Source organism: Carcharhinus amblyrhynchos, chromosome 9 (assembly GCF_965287045.1).
Source record: "Carcharhinus amblyrhynchos chromosome 9, sCarAmb.v2.hapA, whole genome shotgun sequence".
Lineage (NCBI taxonomy): Eukaryota > Metazoa > Chordata > Chondrichthyes > Carcharhiniformes > Carcharhinidae > Carcharhinus > Carcharhinus amblyrhynchos.
In genome coordinates this window covers 15596660-15619793 of record NC_137332.1, presented here as the reverse complement: position 1 = coordinate 15619793, position 23134 = coordinate 15596660, and the positions used below count along the sequence as shown (strand labels likewise).

Genomic DNA, 23134 nt, shown 5'->3' with positions numbered 1-23134 from the left:
AGATTAGTCAAAATTGCCACATTTATTCTGTTTATTTGATATAGATTACGTAGCTTAGAATTTTTCAAATTGGTTTGTGAATTCTGCTGAACATTGACAGACACAGTTATTAGATACAACCAATACAAGGCAGTATCCTCTCTCACCTTATCTTTGTAGTAAGGTCATCCTCTGTTGTGAAGTATAGTATTACACTAACGCTGTTGTAGCCCAGAGGCAAAATCTAATGTTATGGGGACATGGGTTCAAATCTGCCCATGGCAGCTGGTGGAATTTAAATTCCGTAAATAATTTTTAAAATCTGCAATTAAACACTAGTCTTTGTTACAGTGACGATGAAATCATTGTTGGTTGTTGTAAAAATCCATCTGGTTCATTAATATCCTTTAGGGAAGGAAATCTACTATCCTTTCGTGGTCTAGCCTACATGTGATTCCAGACCCACACCAATATGGTTGACTCTAAATGCCCCCTCAAGTGGCCTAGCTAACCACTCAGTTGGATGAACAGGTCCTCGGCCACTCGCTCAGCCTAAGCAGATCCCTCTGCAGACTTTCCACACCCTCCGCGCAATTTGCTTGTCCACTCATCTTCGTGTCATCAGCAAATTTCGTCACCCTACACTCAGCCCCCTCCTCCAGATCATCTATATAAATGAAACTACTAGAAAGTCTATTGAAGTTAATGAAACTGGGTGGACCATCCAGTATAGACCTAGGCAGTGCGCATCTACCCTATCAACCCTGCAAAGTCCTCCATACTCACATCTCACAGCTTGTGCCAATATTGGAAGAGCAGTCCCACAGAATAGCTAAGCAACTAGTCATACTAGTGGAATCATACCCTTACAGACAACGTCTTAGACACCACCATCATTATCCATAGGTCCATACCACTGATAGGATGGACCTAGCAGACGTGATGGTGGCATAGTGATATAATTTAGGAAGAAATAGCCCTGGGAGTCCTCAACGTTGACTCCTGACCCCGTGACACCTTGTGGCATCAAGTCAAAAATGAGCAAGGAAACCACCTACTGCTGCTGCCTGCAGACCTCTGTGTTATGGTTGTTTGTAAATAAATGTTGCAGTTGTTATTTCTGCAACTGATGAACAGGAGTTATTACAGAATCCCATTTCAGGAATGTCCACAACAATCTAAGTTGACATTCCAACGCGTGGGTCATCTTTCAGATGAGATGTTAAACCAAGGCCCTGTCTGTTCTCTCAAGTGAATGAAAAAGATCCCATGATACTACTTTGAAGAAGAGTGGAGGAGTATTTCCCCTTTCCTGGCCAATCCCTCAGTCAACATCATGAAAACAGATTGTGGTCATTATCACATTGCTGCCAGTGGGAGTTTGCTATATGCAAATTGACTGCCATGTCTCCTACATTAGTAACTACACTTCCAAAGTAACGTGTTGGCTGTAAAGCAGTCGGGATGTCCGGCACTCAGGAAAGGCTTTCTTTACCAACTTGCACAGCATTTAATGCCAGTAAAATTCCTTTGATGGATCTGTTCCAAATATAATTCTTTTCTTTGAACTTGTATATCGTTGAACTAATTGTGCTGACAGATTTCTTTCCACACTTTTGTTCTGTACATGAAAATCATTGATGTTTGTTTCTTCCTTTGTTAATGTAAGGCAGGAAAAAGCAGCTGATAAATCTCAATATTAGTTTAAACTGTAGATCTTGTCATTCATTGGTCAGTGGAGCTTTCTTTGTGTGGATTGATGTACTCTGAATGGACTAAAACATGCGTCAGCATGACAAAGGTGATGACTTCAACTTACAGTAAATTTTCAAAAATTACATATTTCTGATAACCTTTTACCTACTCCACTGAAAATACACAGAGGTTGGCAGATTGATTGCAGTTAAATAGTTTTTGGGAACATGAATAGGCTAAATTGTGGCTGTCCAAAGTAATTGTTTTGTAACAGATTTCGTTTTGTTTGAATGAATAAGTTTTAATTCATTTTAAAATATTTATTGCATTAACCCTTTGTTAATGAAGTTAGGACAATGACTCTGAAAATATTTGCATGTTATTGTTATTAACAATATTACTTACTGTTGTTTTGAAGCTACACAGACGTATAGTACCTTATTTAAATTGCATTGACCTAGCTGCTATCATGTATAGGTTTGGTGACATAGGGTGAGAATGTTGGACCCTTAGAGGATGAGAGGGGGGATTTAGTGGTGGGAGATGAGGAAATGGCTGAGGCCTTAAATAAGTTTTTTGCCTCGGTCTTCACGGAGGAGGAAGCAAATAGTTTGCCGGATATTAAAGATGGAAGGATGGTAGGAGTTGAGGGCCTGAATGCGATTACTGTCACTAGAGAGGTAGTGCTTGATAGACTAACGGGACTGATGGTGGACGAGTCCCCAGGACCAGATGGAATGCATCCCAGGGTTCTGAAGGAAACGGCAGAGGTGATAGTAGATGCCTTAGTGATTATTTACCAAACTTAGCTGGATTCCAGGGAAGTGCCGGAAGATTGGAAAATGGCTAATGTTATGCTGCTGTTGAAAAAAGATAGCAGACAAAAGGCAGGGAATTATAGGCCGGTTAGTTTAACGTCTGTTGTTGGAAAAATGCTTGAATCCGTCATCAAAGAACAAATGACGAGGCACCTAGAAAAGAATTGTTTGATAGAGCAGACGCAGCACAGATTCGTTAAGGGGAAGTCTTGTTTGACGAATTTATTGGAATTCTATGAGGATGTGACTAGTGCGGTAGACAGAAGGGAACCAGTGGATGTGGTGTTTTTAGATTTTCAAAAGGCATTTGATAAGGTGCCGCACAAAAGGTTGCTTCAGAAGGTTAGGGGGCATGGAGTTGGGGGTGAGGTGTTAGTGTGGATAGAGGATTGGTTGCCTAATAGGAGGCAGAGAGTTGGTAACAGTGGGTGCTATTCTGATTGGCGGTTGGTGACTAGTGGAGTGCCGCAGGGATCGGTGCTGGGGTCTCAGCTATTTACCATTTATATAGACGATCTGGAGGAGAAAAGGGACGAAAAGGGATTGGTTTAGATTAGTGGGTCATTGTTTTTTTTTAACTGGTCGGCGCAACATCGTAGGCCGAAGGGCCTGTTCTGCGCTGTTATGTTCTATGTTCTATGAGGGGGCTGAGTGTAGGGTGTCAAAATTTGCTGATGACACAAAGATGAGTGGAAAAGCAAATTGTGCGGAGGGTGTGGAAAGTCTGCAGAGGGATCTGGATAGGCTGAGCGAGTGGCTGAGGACCTGGCAGATGGATTACAATGTTAGCAAGTGTGAGGTTATCCACTTTGGCAGGAATAATAGTAGGAGGGATTACTATTTAAAGGGCAAAAAGCTGCAGCATGCTACGGTGCAGAGGGACCTGGGGGTCCATGTGCATGAGTCGCAAAAACCCACTCTGCAGGAGCAGCAGGTGATCAAGAAGGCGAATGGAATGCTGGCCTTTATAGCGAAGGGGATAGAATATAAAAGCAGGGAGGTCTTGCTGCAACTGTACAGGGCACTGGTGAGGCCGCAGCTGGAGTACTGTGTGTAGTTTTGGTCGCCGCACTTACGCAAGGATATTTTGGCCTTGGAGGGAGTGCAGAGGAGGTTCACTAGGCTGATACCGGAGATGAGGGGGTTAGACTATGAAGAGAGATTAAATAGACTGGGTCTGTACTCATTGGAGTTTAGAAGGATGAGGGGGGATCTTATAGAGACGTATAAGATAATGAAAGGGATGGATAGGGTTGAGGTAGAGAGATTCTTCCTGCTTCGAAAGGATAGTAGGACTAGAGGACACAGCCTCAAGATAAGGGGGGGGAGAGCAGTTTAGAACGTAGTTGAGGAGGAACTTCTTCACTCAAAGGGTGGTGAATATCTGGAATTCTCTGCCCGTTGAAGTGGTGGAGGCTACCTCGCTAAATATATTTAAGTCACGGGTAGATAGGTTTTTGACAGACTAGGGAATTAAGGGTTATGGGGAGAGAGTGGGAAAGTGGAACTCATCCACTTCAGATCAGCCATGATCTTATTGAATGGCAGGGCAGGCTCGAAGGGCTTGATGGCCTACTTCTGCTCCTATTTCTTATGTTCTTATGTTTATGGTCTTTTCCTGCCAGAGGGACCGACCAGTCCTGTTGAAGGCAATCCCCTCATGGTGGGTTCCCTGGCTGACAAGCAACGGAAATGGCCATTGACTTTGGTGCAATTGTAAGCCAGTGGCAAGCCGCTGCAGCCGGAAAACATGCCTCAAGAGGGCTGGAAAATCCTGGCCCTATCTCAGCTGAATAGCACATATCAAATGGTCCAAAATTGTTAATAATACAAAAGTAAAATACTGCCGAAGATTTGGTCATAGAAGGCATTTAATTGGGAAGGAAGTTGATGTGTGAGAATCCTGACATCTTTCTGCCTCTGTCCCAATTAAATCCTGGGTGAAAAGGCCTGTAAATGGCCTTCCCGCCGTTCAATCAATGCCCATTTGAAGATTTCATCCCACTGTCATTGGTATTCACCTACAGTTCGAAGTCATTCATTGCCTGCGCAGTGAGGTGCAGGGTGACAGATAGCCAGACAGTGCAAAGCAGATGGGGAGGGTGACAACTGAATACACCCCAGCTTTGTATACATACAAAGGCTTCTGGCAACATAAGAGCCTGAAGGAAGCTACATGTGATTTCAGTTTCTACTTTTATTTTGAGTATTTTTAATTTCAAGGTATCATAAGAGGGAAGCCCATTGAGAGCCACTCAGCTGTTCTTGCTGTCATCCACCATTCTCCCACAAACCACATCCCTTAAACCCCTTCCGCCAGCACTCACCTGTGACCAGGATCTGTCAATGATCCTGCTCCCCAAGGGCGCTGCTGAACAAAGCAAAGCTGCTGGTCTTTGATTGCTAGCAGCAAAAAGCAGGCATCTCATGTGGGTGAGACTTCCACCCCGGGGGCCCTTGACCCTAGTGGAGGTCCACTGCTGCCCGGTTAAGTGTCTGACCTCTGTTATCTCCATTAAATACTGCCCAGTGTTTCAGGTTGATTGCCCTTTATTCTAATAGTCTAAAACAGTTTGTCTATTTGAATGAAGAAGAAGTTGTAACATATGGATTAAATGTAAACGTTTTAACTTGGAGTCTTAAGGGGTGGTGTTTCATGTTGAGGCATCATTTAATGTAAAGATGTCCTTAAACCATGAGATTATCTTGCTATGCTATATATGATAAAAAATTGGGATCTAATGTGGAAATCATCATAAGTATATGATTTTTTTTACTTGCTTACTATGAAATGCACAATTTCATTTGTATTTCTGAAGTCTACTTATTCTACTTGGAATTCTACATTGGAATCAATTAATATTTTTTAAGCAATTATTTGGATGTGAAGATTACCTGAGGGAATTCCAGTTTTATTGTTATTGTGAATCTGTGGAATCCTCTACCACAGAAAGCTATTAGGGCCAGTTCGTTAGATATGTTCCAAGAGGGAGTTGGATGTGGCCCTTGTGGCTAAAGGGATCAAGGGGTATGGAGACAAAGTGGGATACTGAAAGTGTATGATCAACTATGATCATATTGAATGGTGGTGGAGGCTCAAAGGGCCAAGTGGCCTACTCCTGTACCTATTTTCCATGCTTCTATGTTTCCATCACAGTTTGTCTACAACTGAAATTTGAAAGTTGAGAGACTAAAAAGACATTATTGTCTTTTGTAATTGCTGATTTGAACCTGTGCACATAAATTAAAAAAGCATTGTTCTGTTCCTGAAGAGGGAAGGAGAAAATTGGTTAACTGATTTTTTCCATGTCTCTTGAGATAATTGGCAGTAATATGTAAGGACTCTCGGACTCTTGAGATCTGACTTTGATGCTCATAGATAGGTAAATGGATGGCTATTTTGATCAAGCATAGCGAATTTTGAAGAGTGTACATTTTATGCGGAAAATAGAAAAGAAAATAGGAAAATGTACCGATATTATTGGTTGTAACTATTGCCAAACATAACATTAGGATGGCTATGTGATTTGGTGCTTCCAGGTTATCTACCTTGGGTAATCAAAGATGTGCACTTCCTGACTTTCTGTGGAAGTAGGTGGAGGATTAGAGGCTATAAGCCTGTAATTTTCTAAATGTGGGCCCAAACACTCACACCATGTTGCAAAATCAGACTTCCAATCTTTTCCTAAACAGGAAAGCATGGAAAGTCGGTGCTGAAAACCTATTGGTTTTTTTTAAATGCCAACAGTTTTGCTTTCTGCATCTAGGCCTCAAAGGAAATGAAATTTAAAAGTTGACAAACAGGAAGGAAGGTCATTCTGCTCTGTAGCCTGAGTTGAGTTTGGCCAGAGAATATTCAAAGTAGTAGAGGAGATGACCACCAAGAAAATTTTAAGTTCGCAACTGAGGTTTCACTTTTTCTTCATAATTGTATAAAAATTCTAATTTTGTAACTTTCTAAAGAACTGGTATTTCAATTAAAGCATTTATTTCCTTCTAAACAGCATAGTTTCAATTCATAGTTCAAACTCTGTGTTATAAGATAAATTTTAGTTGAACTCGAGAGGAACATTACCTTTTACAATGAACTACTATTAGCATATCCCCCATAAAATTGTTCAGTGTTGGAAGAAAAGTGATCACTAGAAGAATTAGGAAAGAATTTTAGCGTAAAAGTGACTGGTGATATAACAGACAAATGCATAATGGACCAAATCTTCCATGCAGAGGCAATCACCAAGAGATTGCCAATCCAATCCTATTTTCTTATCTTAGGCTGGAGCTCCACATTTCTCAACCCAGGCCTGCTAAGAAATGTGGAGCGTAGCTGCTCCAGGAGGACTTCAGTACAGTGTAGAAACGTTGGGGCATGTGAAGCCATGCCTTCTTATTATAGCACTAGCTGCCATATTTCAATTTGTTTAAATGCCTCCATCATTTGACAATCTGGGAAAGTTAAATGTGTAAAATAAGCAAGTGAGGAGTTAGGGTAATTGAGGATTCAGGGGAGATGTACAGTAGTCAGGCAGGCGCAGGGGTGAGAGAGGAGTAATCGGGAGTAGTTGGGTGCTTCAGTGGTGGGGAGTTAGTCAGGTAATCAGTGGCGTTTGGGGATAATTGAGTGGCTATGGGGATTAGCAGGGAGTTGAGTGGTCAGTGGTGATTGGGGGTGAAGTAACCTTTGAAGCATGTGAAGAATGGTCCTCCCACCCTTCACCCTTGGTGAAAAGATATTGTGGCCACGTCTCTCCCAAGTCAAATATACCCCTAATAAACCCTTTATTGTCCACAGTGGATCAAGCTCAGTTTAAGACAGCGCCTTCCCGACCGCCTTTGAAAAAGCTTTTTTGGGACGCAATCAGCAGAAGGGAATCTAGTTTCCAATCAGCTACAAATTTAATCCAGTGCCTTTGTTGTCGGTTGTCTTTCCTTGCTCTGTTTGTCTACTCAAAGAGAACCAATATTAAACAGTAATAGGAAGGAGACTCACTAGGGGGAGGGAAAGACTGGAGAGGAGTTATCTCAGGGGAGTGTGAGGAAATATGACATTAAAAAAGAGAGCAAGGCAGAATGCTGGAAGGAAGATGAAAAGAAACCAGATCCTGAAACGGCAAGAAAATCTATCAAAATGGGTTAAACAGTAGGCAATGTTAGTTTGAAAATATGTTATTTCAAATATGCCATCACATATATTTGAACATATGTCAGGGCTGCAGCACAACTTCAGATTGTAAAATTAGATTATTGTGTATACGTATGTAAGAGGTTGTAATAGGTTTGGATCCTTATGGATCTTCACTCTACATTAAACTTTGATTTGTGGCTTTCCTGTTGGTGTCATGATTTGTCAGATACCTTTAAATAGTAGAATTACACAATTAGGAAAATTCATTTTACCATTTTTGCTCCATCAATCAATCTACCTTACTGTTTTCACATGCAAGATATTTTGTATCATTACCGCATGGCGAAAATATTTTATTTCTCTGTGACTTCTAAGGAATATTTGTCTGAAAATAAGTTTTTGTAGTTCAGCATACAACAGCTGTTGAAGTGTAGACAGCTTATGTTGCAGCGAAACTTGATATAACTAAGAACGTTTCCAAGCCAGCGATTAATGTAAATTTGGAATAGTTGTTATGAATAATCTACCAAGGGGTTTATCACTAGACACTGTTCAGTCAGCTTACAGATTGGTTGCACTTGCTTTCATCCATTGTAACTCAATTCAAGGTTGTGACTTGTCACCTTTAAGGTGGAAACAAAATGACATTTTAATGGCCTTGTTAACTTTGATCATTTTCAACATTTCTGTTCTGCTCTTATGATACATTACGAATTGCTTTAACAGAATCTGGAGGCCTGAATCAGAGAATTGTTTTTATAGCCCTGTTGCTGTGGCAATTCTCAGCCTTCCATGAAACCATCATCTCCTGGGAAACAGAAACTTGTGCAGCTGTCTTTGGCCTATTGACATCAAGTATGTCTATTGAGGGGCCTCTGAAGAAAAGTTTCTTCTGATTTTGTTGCCATTATCTGAGTAGAATGAACAAACAGAATCTTTACTGAGTATAGGAAATAACAGAAAATGACCATAAATCTTTAAGTGATTAGCACTAATGTCTTTGTAGAATTGTCATACACTACTTTTAAAAAAGCTTGTTAATGTTGTTTCCCCTTCAGTCAAACACAGAGTGAGTAAATATTTTAAAATATCCTCAAAATGTTTACATGGTCTTTTATATTTCCTGATCTTTTGATTTCGCCAGTAAGCACACATATGCTCTGTAATGCTTACCACATCTCTAATCCTTGGGACTATGCAATTTAAAATCATAATTAGTATTGTGAACCTAAACCATTTTGCCTAAATGGTTGTAACTTTATGATCAAACAAACAAAAAGTTCATATTCGGGGTGTACCTCTTGGGAGTGAAAGCACTACAGAATTTGATTTTGTTGTGGCCCTTAATTTGCATTGCATAATACACTCTTCACTGATTCACGAAAATACTATTTAGCTGGCAGTGAAAATGGTTAGCTGAGAAGACAGACCTTGTCTGGATGAATGGAGGCTTTTCAGACAGTTCCCTTTGGGACAGCTTTGAAAACTCAAAGCAGCAGATTAATGCAGCCAATGCCAGATGACCAGCACTATAGTGTATAATTTTCAACATATTAGCTTGAGAGCATAGCTTTCCTGAACGCAGTTGTTAATTCAAAACTTGGACATTTGCCTATGACAGTTATTGTATGCTAGTACTATAATTGCATGTTAAAACTCCTAAATAGTAATTATTCAATTACCATATCTTGCAACTACACTCAAGTGGTTTTATATGTTAAGAATGCACCATAGAGTAATAGGCCAGAATTCACCAATCTCATGTGCCCCGCCACCACTGCCAGTGCGAACAGAGAATTTGGTGCTTAGCCAAAACTCCAGTCACTGCAGTGGGACCCGAGAATCACAGCCATGGACGAGGTCAGGGAAATTCCACCCATAGAATACAATTCACATTGATTCTGTGCCACATAATGGATTCCCTTCCTGGTGGGTTGGCCACCAATGTAGTAAACATCTCCATAATGCAGTAACATTTCTGAAAGAATCACATTGCCATGGCAAGAAACCTGGGAGTAGTGACATCCATTTTGGTTTGTGAATCATGTGAAGGGTTGAGCATCCTTACAACGAGAAGGATGGTAAACTTCATTTGCAATATAATACTGAATCAGTAACATTCTTGATCATTTATATGTGGCTTCTTAAAAGCAATTAAAATTTAAAATAGGATGTTTTTTGCAGAAGATTTGGCTAGTTCATGTAGCACAGCTGTGTGAAAAGAGTCACTGCACAACTATCTTACGATCCTGCTAAAAAATTGGGCAGAAGTACTATAATGGCTTTAATAGTATCTTGATTTGCGCAAATCATAAATGAGGGCTGCAATATATGAAAAATAAAGCTTAGAATTCTATTTCCAACCTCTTAAATGTCTGTTGCTAGATTTTTCTGAGGTTGGACTCCATATGTTGTTCCTCACCATGACAGTTCACCTCCCCTCAACCACTGCCTCAGCTTATCTACTGCTGAAATGCTCAATTATACCTTTATCACCTCTATACTTGATTACATCAATGCTCTCATGGCCCACTTCCTGTTCTCCAATATTCAGATCATCCAAAACTCAACTGCCAATATCGGGTTTCACAAGTTCTACTCCCTTGATGTCTTCCTGCCCCTGAAGCTTCCTCTAGCCATACAACTCCCCAGCACCTTCACCCTCAACTTCTCTATTTTTCCGACCCTAGTCTTTTACGCATTTTTCCTCCCTTTAATCTATAAATCATGCTTGTGCTTTCAGTCCTCAAAGTCCTGCACTCTGAGGTCACCTCCTTAAACTTCCCTGCATAAACATTCAGATCGTCCTTTTTAAGGTTCTGCTTAAAATCCAAAACTTCTGGTCCCTCCTCCTACTTTTACCTCCTGCTGGGCATCCATTTCTCTTTGAATTTACCCCTGTGAAGCATTTTGGGAGTTTTTTTGCACTAAGGGGACTATGGAAGGAATTTACCACCCAACCCACCATAAGTTTCGTGACTGTGGGAGACTGTCTGCCATTGGCCACTGGTGAGAAAAGAAAGCTCAGAAGCAATTTGAATGAGGTGCTCAAAATCATGAGGGATCCAGACAGAGTACATAGGAGAAAAATGTTCCCACTCGTGAAAGGATTGAGAACGAGAGTGTGCAGATTTAAATTATTTTGTAAAAGAACCACGAAGGCACGGTAGCACAGTGGTTAGCATTACTGCTTCACAGCTCCAGGGACCTGGGTTCAACTCCTGGCTTGGGTCACTGTCTGTGTGGAGTTTGCACATTCTCCTCATGTCTGCGTGGGTTTCCTCTGTGTGCTCCGGCTTCCTCCCACAGTCCAAAGATGTGCGGGTTAGGTTGATTGGCCGTGCTTAAAAATTGCCCCTTAGTGTTCTGAGATGTGTGGGTTAGAGGGATTAGTGGGTAAATATGTAGGGATATGGGCACTGTAGAGTTTCTATGATTTCTATGAACCAGGACACTATTTGAAAAAAATTTTCATTCAGCAAATGGTTAAAGGTCTGGAATGCACTGTCTGAGAGCATGATAGAGGCCAGTTCAATCAAGGCAATCAAAAGGCTGTTATCTGAGAAGGAACGGTATGCAGGGTTAAGGGGTGAAGGTGGGAGAATGGCACTAAGTAAATTGCTTATCTAAAGAAGTGCTGCAGACATGAAGAAACTCCTGTACTGTAAAAGTGCTGTGATTTTGTGAAACCACCTTAGCATTATTCTGATTTGTAATTAAAGTAACTGAATCAAGAATATCTTTTCAGTTTTGTACCTAACCTTTATGCCCCTTTACCTTTTGAACTGGGAGCAGAAAGCTTTCTCAAAATATAACGCTGAAGCTAAATGCTATACCTTAGTTCTTGTAGGAGACAATGCTGGCTGAAGGCACTATTGAGCTTACAAAAATCTGGATCAAGTCGTGTATAGTTATTAACCATTCACAAAGATATTCAACAATTGGGCTGACAGCAGATATAGGGTAGTTCTGGTTTACAAAATGTGCACTATGGCATGAGTATTGGAAGTAGTATAAAACTGTGTAATGAATGGCTACATGAAAGAGTATCTGTGCAATATTTGGGTGCAAAATAAGTGATGGCATTTCTTTTTCTCTTCTCCAAAGGTGACACTGAATTTGAGACCCATTTTCTCTGTAAAAATCCATCAAAAGCCTTTGGTTTTTGTGCTGAATTCTCCCAGGCCTGTGCTGTGGATCATAAAGGCTGAAAGACTGGCACCAGGAGTACAACGTTTGTTCCATGTAAGTTGAAAGATTCCTGTAATTTGACATGAAAATGAATTTTTAAAGCAAACACAGAAAACCATTCCATGTAACAAAAAGAAAGTAGATACTTGTATGATGCAGAACAATTAATAGAAAAAAACGCTTATACTGTTAGTGATTATCTAAATAGAAATTATTTTGACTTTAGTTCCACAGCCGCCATAAATAACCTTTTGGTGTCAGGTTAATGTGATAGAAAATTTTGCAGGTGTTCAATGTTGGATTTGAATGTATGACATGTGCTAGTGGTGGAAACTTTACCCAACAGATGTTACTGGGCAATCCAGCCACAAATTCAAAATCTTGTCCTGTCCAATGTCATCTGTTGCTGATCTGAACTTGGGGGGAGGGGGGAAAAGATTGTCTCCGTTGTTTCCAAAGTTATAGAATGGACAAGATCAGTTCCAAGTAACGATTTTTACCTGTTTTTCATTACTTCAATATTAATTTGAAACTGTTCTTGAAGCTTTGACTTTCTTTATCTGTGAAGTATATCTATGTTATGTTATCACAGTATAATCGTTTTGGACATTAAAAAGAATTCCTGAAAAAATCCAACCCTGCAAGTGGCAATGGTTTAATTCTCAGGTATTTACCAACCTCAAGGCTGAGTTCATGATCTTGTGGTGCTCAAACCAGACTGGTAAATCATTTCAAAAGAGAAGTTCAGATGTATGAGTGAATTTTTTGGGGCACCGTATACCCAAAACAAAATCCTTTGGAGAATTGGGTCTTTTCAATTTGGAGTCCTTGATTTAAATCCAATGCAAAGTAGTATTTTTTTTAATCTCTCCCTTCTGCAAGATTTCTGTGTGAAATAAATTTGAGATACAATGGTTAATTACACAAGTTAATTAAAGACAAATGATAAGAGAAATAGAAATACAGCACCTCATCACATCTCATATGTTATAAACACTTCAATTAAATGAATGCTTTGGAATGTATTCACTGTTGCTATGCAGGTGAATCTGGTGATTATTTTGAAATGCTCTACACCCAACAATGGGATAAATATTTTTGGTTTTGCTGGTGCTGGTTAAAGGTATTCGCCATGACAATGGAAATGATCTACTCATCTGTAATATGGTGCTGTAGGATCTCCAGTGTCTATCCAAAGACAGTATTGCATTGAAATGTAAGTCTAGACTCTGTGCTCAAGAACAGAAGTGAGACTGGAACCTACAGCCTTATGATTTCAAGAAACAAGAATGCTGTCAATTGAGCCAAGTTGACAATGTGTTCTTCAGAGGCTTGGAAAGCATCTGGCAGTTATGTGATTGAGTTATGTGATGAAATTGAGTACCTAAAATACAGAAGTAGAAACTTTCTAGTAATCACAGCGTCACTTTGTGCAGGAAAGGAATACAATTTGCAGATTCCCATTTAATTTAGCAACTTCATTAAGTATACTTTATATGGCATCAAATAAAGAATGATATCCCTGTAAGAAGTTTTATGACTATCTCCAACAAGAGAGAATCTAATCATCTCCTCTTAACATTCAATGCCATTATCATCACTAAATCCCCACAGTCAACATCCTTGGGTTACCTTCGACCAGAAGCTGAACTGCACCAGCACATAAATAATGAGGCTGCAAGAGTAGGTAAGAGGCTTGGAACTCTGAGATGAGTAACTCATCTCCTGACTCCCCAAAGCCTATCCTCCATCCACAAGGTACAGAAATGTGATGGAATACTGTCCATTTGTCTGGATGAATGCAGCTGCAACAACACTCAAGAAGCTTGACATCATCCAGGACAAAGAAGCATGCTTTATTGACAGCATATCCAGCACCCTCAAATCCAGTGCCCCCATCATCAACGCACAGAGGCAGCCATGCGTACCATCTACAAGGTGTACTGCAGGAAGGCTCCTTCGACAACACCTTTTCAAGCTCATAATCTCTACCACCTGGGAGGATAAGGACAGCAGATGCATGGGAATACCATCACCAGCTAATTGACTCCAAGCCGCACATTATCTTGTCTTGGAACTATATTGCTGTTTCTTCATTGTTGATTAAAATCCTGGAACTTCCTTTCCAAACAGCATTGTAGGTATACCAGTAAGCAATTAGGAATGGGCAGTAACTGAATCCTGTAAATGAATGATATTTTTAAAAAATGTAAATTATTTTCCTGATGGTCATCTTGATCAGTATTTTCTACACTCATTGCAGTATATTAAGGGGTTTTTTTACGTTGGGATATAGATGAGGTTCAGCTAAGTCAGTATTAGAAATGTCTCTATTCGTGCTATTTTGTCTTCAGCATATTCTGGACAAGTTTCTCGGAAAGGAAAATTCACGGCAGACTTCTTGCCCACAGCATTCAGGCAGTATGCCCAAAGCACTGGCAAGGAATCAAAGATATAGAAGACTAGCCCTTTCAGTTAGGTATATGGAAGACCCTTAAAAAGTAAATTCCAGATAGTAAGCATATTATACTTGCAGAGAATATTGATCTTTGGTTTCCAATAGTTCTTTAGTTTTCTCAGAAGTGGGCCACCTGTGTCTAAAGGGCTGCATCTCAACCCTTTCTAGACAACCAGCTGATGAGAACACACAGAAATGAGCCAAAACGGCTATGTCATAAGCTCCATTTTCAGACTTTTTGAGCCTTTTGGTAAACATGGAAAATTTCTAAATTGATCCTTCCTCAGTACATCTCCTCAGTAAGAGTCAGGATCCAGACAGTTTCAGCACTAGCTTCTCAGCCAGAGAAATGCTTGCTTGGCATGCAGCAGCAGCTGGCATCTATATCGTCATATTTGTAGGATTACACATTCTGCCTATCTCAGTCCTTGAGCGGTTGGTGGAAGTTATCCTTGTTACTCTCAACCTTTTCTGTCCTTGTAAATGATTACCTTAACTCTAACCTGCCTTTTTCCTTCAAGAGACTCGAATATTTGATTGCAATGTATCAGATGCTTAGTTGTCTCACCATCATGCTTCCCATCCAGTTTCCGAGTAATCCATACCACCATGACCCCACTGGTTGATGTTACCTTGATCTTCACACCTTCCAAATCCATGCTCACTTTTCTCAGAATTCCATATTTGAATCCTACTAATGATGTTTCCACTTCTGCTGCAGCGTTGAAACTGCTCTTCTCAAATACGCAAATGACATCCTGTGTGACTGTGACAAAGATAAACTATCCTTCCTTGTCCTTCTCAGTGTACCTGCAGCCTTTGACCTGGGTTCATTGCACCATCATCCTTCAGTGCCTTGTCACTATTATTCAGCTGGATGGATGGCATATGCCGATTCCGTTCTTATCTACATAATAATAGCTACAGAATCACTTGCAATTACTTCCCTTTCTGCTCCTACACTACTTTTAATTGCTCCAGCATTAGTGGCTATGCCTTTAGCTGCCTGGGACCCGAGCTCTAGAATTCACACCCTCTTCCTCTCCACCTTTCTTTGCTCCTTTTAAGAGCACTCCTTCAACCTACCTTTTGACCAAACCTTTGGCCATCTGCCCTAGTATCACCTAATATGTCAGATTTTGGATGCTGCTCCTGTGAAGCACTTTGGTTCATAACATTAACAGTGCTTTTTGAATACAAATTGTTGCCATTTTATCAAAGAGATCCCCTGTGATTAGGATGCAACTTGCAGCGTAATGAGCTGGGAGACATCAGCAGAGGCCATTTAGCAGGCTCCCCACAGGGCGTCATGGCCTCCGCGTGTCTCCGGGGCTCAGTATTTTAGAGTAATCAGGTTTGCTCAGCAAATCAGCACGGAGCTGATTTCCATATTTAAATTTGTGTTTAAATATCATTAGTGGACCTGGTACTGAGGTCTCCGGGCGAGCTAGCGTCTCCACTCTCCTCTCTCCCCCCCCCCGCCCCGCCCCGCCTCCCTTTGCAGGAGTGATTCACTCCAGTTGGGTTTACAACAGCTCCTCATGAACGGGGAATTGGCGGCCTGATCCTGCTGGATGGAACAGAGGCCTTAGAGGCCCCCTCCCAAAAAGGTCAGGGTAAAGAGGGGGGTGCCCCCTGAGCATTGCCAACCTGGCAGTCCAGCCTGCCCATCTGGCACTGCCCAAGGGGCAAACTGGCAATGCCCAAGGAACACCTTGGCATTGCCCATCAGGCATTGGGCAGTGCCAAGAGAGGACAGAGGGAGCCTTTTGGGGAGAGGCCTATAGGGGATGATCAGTTAAGGTGCCGGGTTTCCGCTGCGACTCTGCATAGGGATCACAGGTAGAGGGAGGGAAGGGAGTGATTGAGGCTGACGTTTCAGGTGGAGGGGGTGGTCAGGACTGCTGGTTATGGAGGGTTGGATAGATTCGGGGCGGGCTAGGGGATGGCTGATATGGTGCTGCCTGAGAGGTCCAGGAAACAAGCGATCAGGTCGTGAGCGGTTCAGAGGGTCAGCGATGGAGAGTCGTGGCACTGGCCAACAATCAGGCTGGCCAGCGATCGGGAGGCTGACAATGTGGGGCCACTGCGCATGCACCGATCTCCACACCAACAGATCAGTGCACGTGCAGTGGCCAAATCAGTGCGATGCTGCCGGCCTCTCCAATGGGAACATGCCCCACCCCCTGATTTTCAATGTGAATCTCGCTAGGGCACTGTGCAGTGCTCAGAGTGTAGGAGAATCATTTTGAAAATCCTGCTGAAACAAGAGTGGGATTTACTCCCGTTTTTACACGAATTTGGCATTTAGCCTTTTTGTTGGGAGAATCGCACCTCCTCCTCGTCTTTAAATGAACTGAAATTCCAGCTGTCGTAATAAGATGTTTGAAAGAGCTTAGATTTGTAGATATTTCCATTTAACAAATATGTTAGTTTGCAAATTTTGACTGGAATCTTCCCACAGTTCACACCTGCAGGATTTTCCAGTTCTGCCAATGGTGGCCTCATGCTGCGTGTTCCCCAGCCACTGGGGATGCAAACGAGAAACCATGTTGAAAGTGGTGGGACCAAAAAATCTTGCCACCAGTCAATGGTGGGCCACCTCCACCGCCACGGAACGTGCTGCATGGGAGAGGGTCATGGATAATCTGGCCCCATGTCTTTCCTATTGCTGTGTTGACCGTATTAACTTTTCACTTCTGCACTCTTTTGTGGAAAGAATGTATTCAAACTTGTAGCATTTGATCAGATTCTTCACTCCATCGATTGCCCATTGCATCTCTGTACTTGCTTAGTGGTGCCATTTCATGTACTGTTTAAGTACAAAAGGATATTGTGATTGATTATCCTTAATAAATTACCAAAGTAGTAAGAAACCAAATCATAGTATGTAGTGGTGGTTTGTTTTTGCAGCAAGTGCCCTATATTTTAAAAAATCTTGTATATGCTTTTTTTTCAAAATTCATGCACTGACATTGCTAGCAAGGCCAGTATTTATTGACTATTTCCAGCTGTCCTTGAGAAGGAGGTGGTGAGTTTTCCTCTTCAATTACTGAAGTTCAGTTCATGAAAGTATGCCCACATAATTGTTCTGGAAGATTGTTCAAGGAGTGTGACCCTGTGACAACGAAGAAAAGGTGATGTATATCCAAGTTAGGAATGATCTGTGGGTTGGATGCCGTTGTTCTACAAGGCAGTGAGGTTGCAGGTTTGGGAAGTGCTGTCAAAGAAACCATGGCAAGTTGCAGTCCATCCTGTAGATATGCAACCACGGTAAGCTGGTGGTGGAGGGAGTTGCTATTCAACGTAAGATGGACCTCTCACCTGCTCTAGTTGTCAGTTGGATCAGTTGAGTTTCTTGTAAATGGCAGCTTCCAGGATATTCATGGCGAGGGGGTCAGCAGGGGTAATGTCATTGAATATCAAGGGAAGTGGTTCAACACTGTCTTGTTGGAAATAGTCATTGCCTGGCACTTGCAAGTTGTAAATGTCACTTGCACTTCTCAGTCCAAGCTATGCACGTCTTGCTGCATATGGCATGGACTGTTTCATTATCTACAGCTTTAAAATACTCCCCTGTTTTTTTCAATTTGCCAGACTCTAGCACAAGACTGCCAAAACCGGCCTTCATTAAACTGAGTCAACACTATTAAACCACTGCATCCTGATGCTTCACACCAGATTTTTGGCCAGCTGACAAAATTTTCTGAAAAACAAGTGTTGTTTGTTTCTGCTGCATAGCATTTATCTGCAGATCAGAAGGTGAACTTTCTGATTGTACTTAAATAGATCCAGATGTCAATTGATTCGTAGAATGAGATAAATATAATACAGAAATTACCTGATAGAGTTTGAGTATTTTTTAGACTGCAGTTTTATTTCAGAAGTACTACTATGTTGAACCCATAAATTGATACAGTAAACAAGTGGGAAGTAGTTGGAATTTGTTCAATGTGGTCTTAGGATGAATAGCAGATCTGTTTAACCAAAGTCAAAATTTATATTAAGCCTGTTATATTTCAGACATGCAAGCTGAACACCCACACAAATAAATGTCTGCTTTGCACGTTATGCATGAGCTTAGTAACAGCTATTACTTAAAACTAATGAGTATTATTTCATGATATGTAATCCTATGACAGATATGTGAGACATTTTGGGTGCTACAAGAGTATATGGAACTTCACATCGGCATCTGTGGCACACAAATACGCTTGGGTGGTGAATCGTGCCAATTGCTATTTTGGTGAGCAGTGCAGGCAGTGGAGATCCACAAGAAGCTTGCAGAATCGGCAGATAATTATGTCAGTCTGTGTGTCATGCTAATTTGATGCTGGTGTGCAAGTTTGGCGCTCAACACTCCAGATAATGTCCTACATTGACCTGACACCGCTGAACACTGATTCAACAGCAGGAAAAAACCCTACCAGTGCTATTTCAAGCGATCAGCAACTATACAGAGACTGTTTGCTGGTTGACAAGTTTTATGGCGGTCTCAAAGTTGCACAATCTTGTCAGTTGGAGGAGAAACCCTTTGCCACCAGCTCCAAAGCAAGCAGCTGAAGAGCAAGGGCATAAGCACAAGGAAGGGAGAAGGTGACCTAGACCACGCCCTCCTGCAAACTGGCACATGTATTGCCCTCATTCCCTGCTCTGGCGTCGGCCCACTCATGCCCAATGCCTCATCACATGCAGATCTCATCTTTAATCTATCCTTTAAGATCCAAGCAATGTCAGGATCTGATTTGGTGACTGCATGTATGAAATCAGATGACAGTGCTTTGTCATCTTCATCATTTTTCTTGCTGTCCCTCCATTGCCTGGCCATGTTGTACATTTTGGGTATAGAAAAGAAAAGAGAGTAAAATTGTGGTGTAGGTAGGAGAGAAAATAAGAGGTACTTTTTACACCATCTGCAGATTGTAAATTTGAAGAGAGTTGGGGAGAGGTATAGGTGGAATTTGAAAAGGACAATCAGGTACAAAGAGATGGTTTCAGCTGCGCTGCTGGCCACAGTCTCAGCAACACTCATCCCAATAATGGTCAGCTTCATCTTCTCTGTGGGGTTTAACACCTGCAAGTGTGACTTCTCTCCTTTCAATTAGTTCCTGTTACCTCAGTTGTGCACCATCATTTCCTGCAAAAGTGCAAAGAGTGGCACCTTCCCATGTAATCGCAGAAGATGTAACACCTACCCTTTATCTCTTCTATGCTTACTCTCCAAGGTCCAAAATACATATTCCAGTTTAAGCAGTGTTTCACTTGCACCTTTTAGTTTGGTTTATTGCATTTGCTGCTTCCAACGTCTCTCCTATATCGGAGAAACCAAACGTAGACAGGGTGATTGCTTTGCTGAGCACCTTTGGTCTGTATGCAATCAGGGCCCTGACCATCCTGCTGCTTGCTATTTTAACACACAATCCTGCTCTCATGTCTGTCCTTGGCCTACTGCAATGTTCTAGTGAAGCTCAACGCAAACTGGAGGAACAGATCCCATCTTCTGGCTCGGCACATTACAGCTTTCTGGTCTCAACAGTGAATTTAATGACTTAGGTGATTAGCTCTACCCCACCTTGACCCCATTGTTTTCATTTTATTTAATTTTTAACTATTCTCTACCTTTTATGTCTTTATTGCCTTTCATTATTTTTCCTCCCCCCATTCCTTCCCCATTTTTATCTGCTCTTTTCCTACCTTTCCTCCCCTTTTCTTCCCTTCGACCCCTTTTCTCAATTTTACCTCTCTCTCCCACTCATCTCCCCCTTCCCCCAACATCTTCATCTGTCACAGCTCACCCTTTGATTTCAGTCTGTCTGCTTTTTGACCATTCACACGTTTTATTCTCTCTGTGGACTGCCATTAGTACTTCTTGGCCTTTCCCCTTGTTTTTGTGGCTGTGATTCATCTTTCATCCCCTCACCTTACTGTATAAATATCTACCACTGTCTATGCCTTTTAGCTTTGACAAAGAGTCATCTGGACTCAAAACATCAGCTATTTTCTCTCCGTACAGATGCTGCCAGATGGTGGACAGGCTTTGGAGAGTCAGGAGGTGAGTTACTCACCGCAGTATTCCAAGCCTCTAACCTGCACTTGTAGCAACTGTGTTTATGTGGTCAGAGCATTCATCTGCTTTCACCAACGGTGCAAAGTTGAAAGTTTGAAATTGATTTGGTAACAACATTGTGTTTCTTCCATGTTCTAAGAGCAAATGTTGGAAAGTAGCTTTGGGTGTTGCAGAGTAACAAAATATACGTTTTATTGTTAAAGGGAAACTTTTTTGAGAGTACTTTGAGTACTTCATACTTTCATGGATATCTTGGCCTACGGGGAAAGTAGAAAAAACCCTCTCTTTTCCATTTTTCATTTTTCTTGAAGCCAGGGAGACCTCAACCTTGGAAAACAGCAACACAATTTTGTTTTGTGCATTTTTAAACAAAAAACATAATTTTCTTTTAGGAGGACCTCAAATTTCGCCATTGCTTTTTGTGACCGTTTTAATGATGTTTATAAATATCATAATACTAACCCTAGGAGCTGTTTTAAAACCCAGTAAACCTCGTTATTATCTGCAGCTGAAAGTTTCCCTGCTTTTAACATGGTTTGTGGGATTGAGAATGAGTTCTTTGATTAAATTCATATTCCCACTGTTTCTGATACAATCACTCCAGGGTGCCTGGGGAGGCTCCCTGTCAGTGACATCAGACAAACCATTTAGCAGAGAAGGGGACTCTGATTGTACATCTTTATACCAAAAACCAACTTGCCACATATTCCATCACCTTATTTTCTTTTCTACTCATTTGATGAGTATCTGAAGCAAAGCAATTGCTGTAGACTTCCATTTCATGTTCTCCTGCCTCTAAAGTTTTTTTATTAATGTCACAAATAGGCTTACATTAACACTGTAATGAAGTCACTGTGAAAATCTCTGAGTTGCCACACTTCAGCTCCAGTTTGGGTACACAGAGGGAGAATTTAGCATGGCCAATGCATCTAACCAGCACATTTTTTGAATTGTGGCAGAGAACCGGAGCACCTGGAGGAAACCCACGCAGACATGGGGAGAACATGCAAACTCCACATAGACATTGACGCAAGCCAGGAATTGAACCTGCGTCCCTGGTGTTGTGATGCAGCAATGCTAACCACTGTACCACTGTACTGCCCTTTGTCAGTGGGTGCCACTGTAAAGACTCCATTGCCATTAATGATAGATAGTTTGTTAAAATTGTGTTTAAAAAATTTATTTATATAAAGTCATAGTACATCAAGTTTCCATAGTGTGTCATTGTGGAAAAATGTGGAGTGGTAACTCAAAATTACTCAGCATGCTCTGATTAAGATTGTTTTGTTTTTTCCACATTGATACATAAAGACTAAATTTTATAATGCAGTAGTTGGCAGTGCGGGTGAGTTAAATGAGTGAACTTCAATGACAGTTGGTTCCCCAATTTATGGAAATATGTACAGACATTCAATTGAATTTATGATTCAAGTTTACAGTGTCAAAGAAAAGTAAACTAATTAAACATCTCCAGATGTTTAACATCTTGTCTTTTTTCCCTTAAAAACAAATAATTAATGTACTCAGTGGCACCAAAGCTTAAATACAGTCATGTTGAGCTATTAATCTCACTTTGTGACTTTTTCTTTCTGTTTTATTCTTTTCAACTTAACGGTGCCCTGAACTTGATCTTACAACTTGGATTTTTGATTTTCATTTTTAGACGGCTGACCTGTTTTTGGCACGTTTTATATTATTATTTCATGAATTCTTTCAGAAATGAAGCAACTTTGAATAAACATACAATTGAAATAATTAAAGTAGCCATCAGACCATTAAAATGAATGCATGACAAGTTAAACAATTACGTTGAGTTGCGTGAAGAAGGAAAAACTTTTAATGAAAACCATAGACGTTCTGTGAAATGCAAAAGCATCAATGGAGAAAGCATGCTGGGTATTAAAAAGTCCTTCATCCTCTTTCACCATTGGCTCAGAGTTAAAAGTCTTTAATAGATTTGGTGACAACATCATGCTTTTTCCTGTGTGTTTGCTCTGTTTTAATTCTCAAGTGCTACCACTGGGTTTTATATTATTTCATTAATATCTTTTGCTCCAGATTATTTGGGAATTAACAGGTCCCTTGCAGAGCTGTTTCTAAATGCCAAATGCATTTCTGACTAGTTGGCGAATCTAACTTTGTCATTGACATTGAATAACTGTAAATCTGCCAAATTGTTCAGATCAGCTTTAGGTGAACTACGTATTTTTCTTTGCATCCACAACAATACAAAGTAAATATATTATCAACTTATTCATTCGAGGGACATGGACTGGCATTTATTGTCCATCCTTAGTTGTCCAAGGGCAGTTGAGAGTCAACCACATTGCTGTGGCTCTGGAGTCACATGTAAGTCAGACCAGGTAGGACGGCAGATTTCCTTCCCTAAGGACGTTACTAACATTATTAGTAGATTAAAGTTGAGTAACTTATTATCTGGCCTACATGAACATTGATAAACTTATCTGGCGCTTATCTGGCATCTTTTTACCAAATTGACACTATTCTCCCCTGAATCTGGCTAAGTCAGGGGTTCTAATTGTAGATACGCAGGGTAGAATAGGTGTAGGGTGATGCGGCGGCGCGGGCTTGTTGGGCCGAAGGGCCTGTTTCCCGTGCTGGGTTGTTCTTTGTTCTTTGTTTCATGGTATCTATTTGGCCTTTAATTTGAATTCAATAAAAAATGATGGGTGGAATTTTCCCGTCCAAACCACCAGTGGGTTTCTTGGTGGACAGGAGCAGACTATCCCACCGACAGAAAACCGATATGTCCTGTCACAAGATGAAGCAAGCTTATGCAT

At 41.0% G+C, this 23134-nt stretch overlaps 1 protein-coding gene across 3 annotated transcripts in view; it reads left to right on the top strand.

The window, feature by feature from the left end:
- Positions 1–23134, top strand: part of tgfbr3 (transforming growth factor, beta receptor III) — a 172570-nt gene that overhangs the window by 72314 nt on the left and 77122 nt on the right. For all 3 annotated transcript variants that reach the window (XM_080195203.1, XM_080195201.1, XM_080195202.1), the window contains exon 4: positions 11725–11862. In XM_080195203.1, the coding sequence (XP_080051329.1) occupies positions 11725–11862 (138 nt within the window). The remainder of the gene's footprint in view (positions 1–11724; positions 11863–23134) is intronic.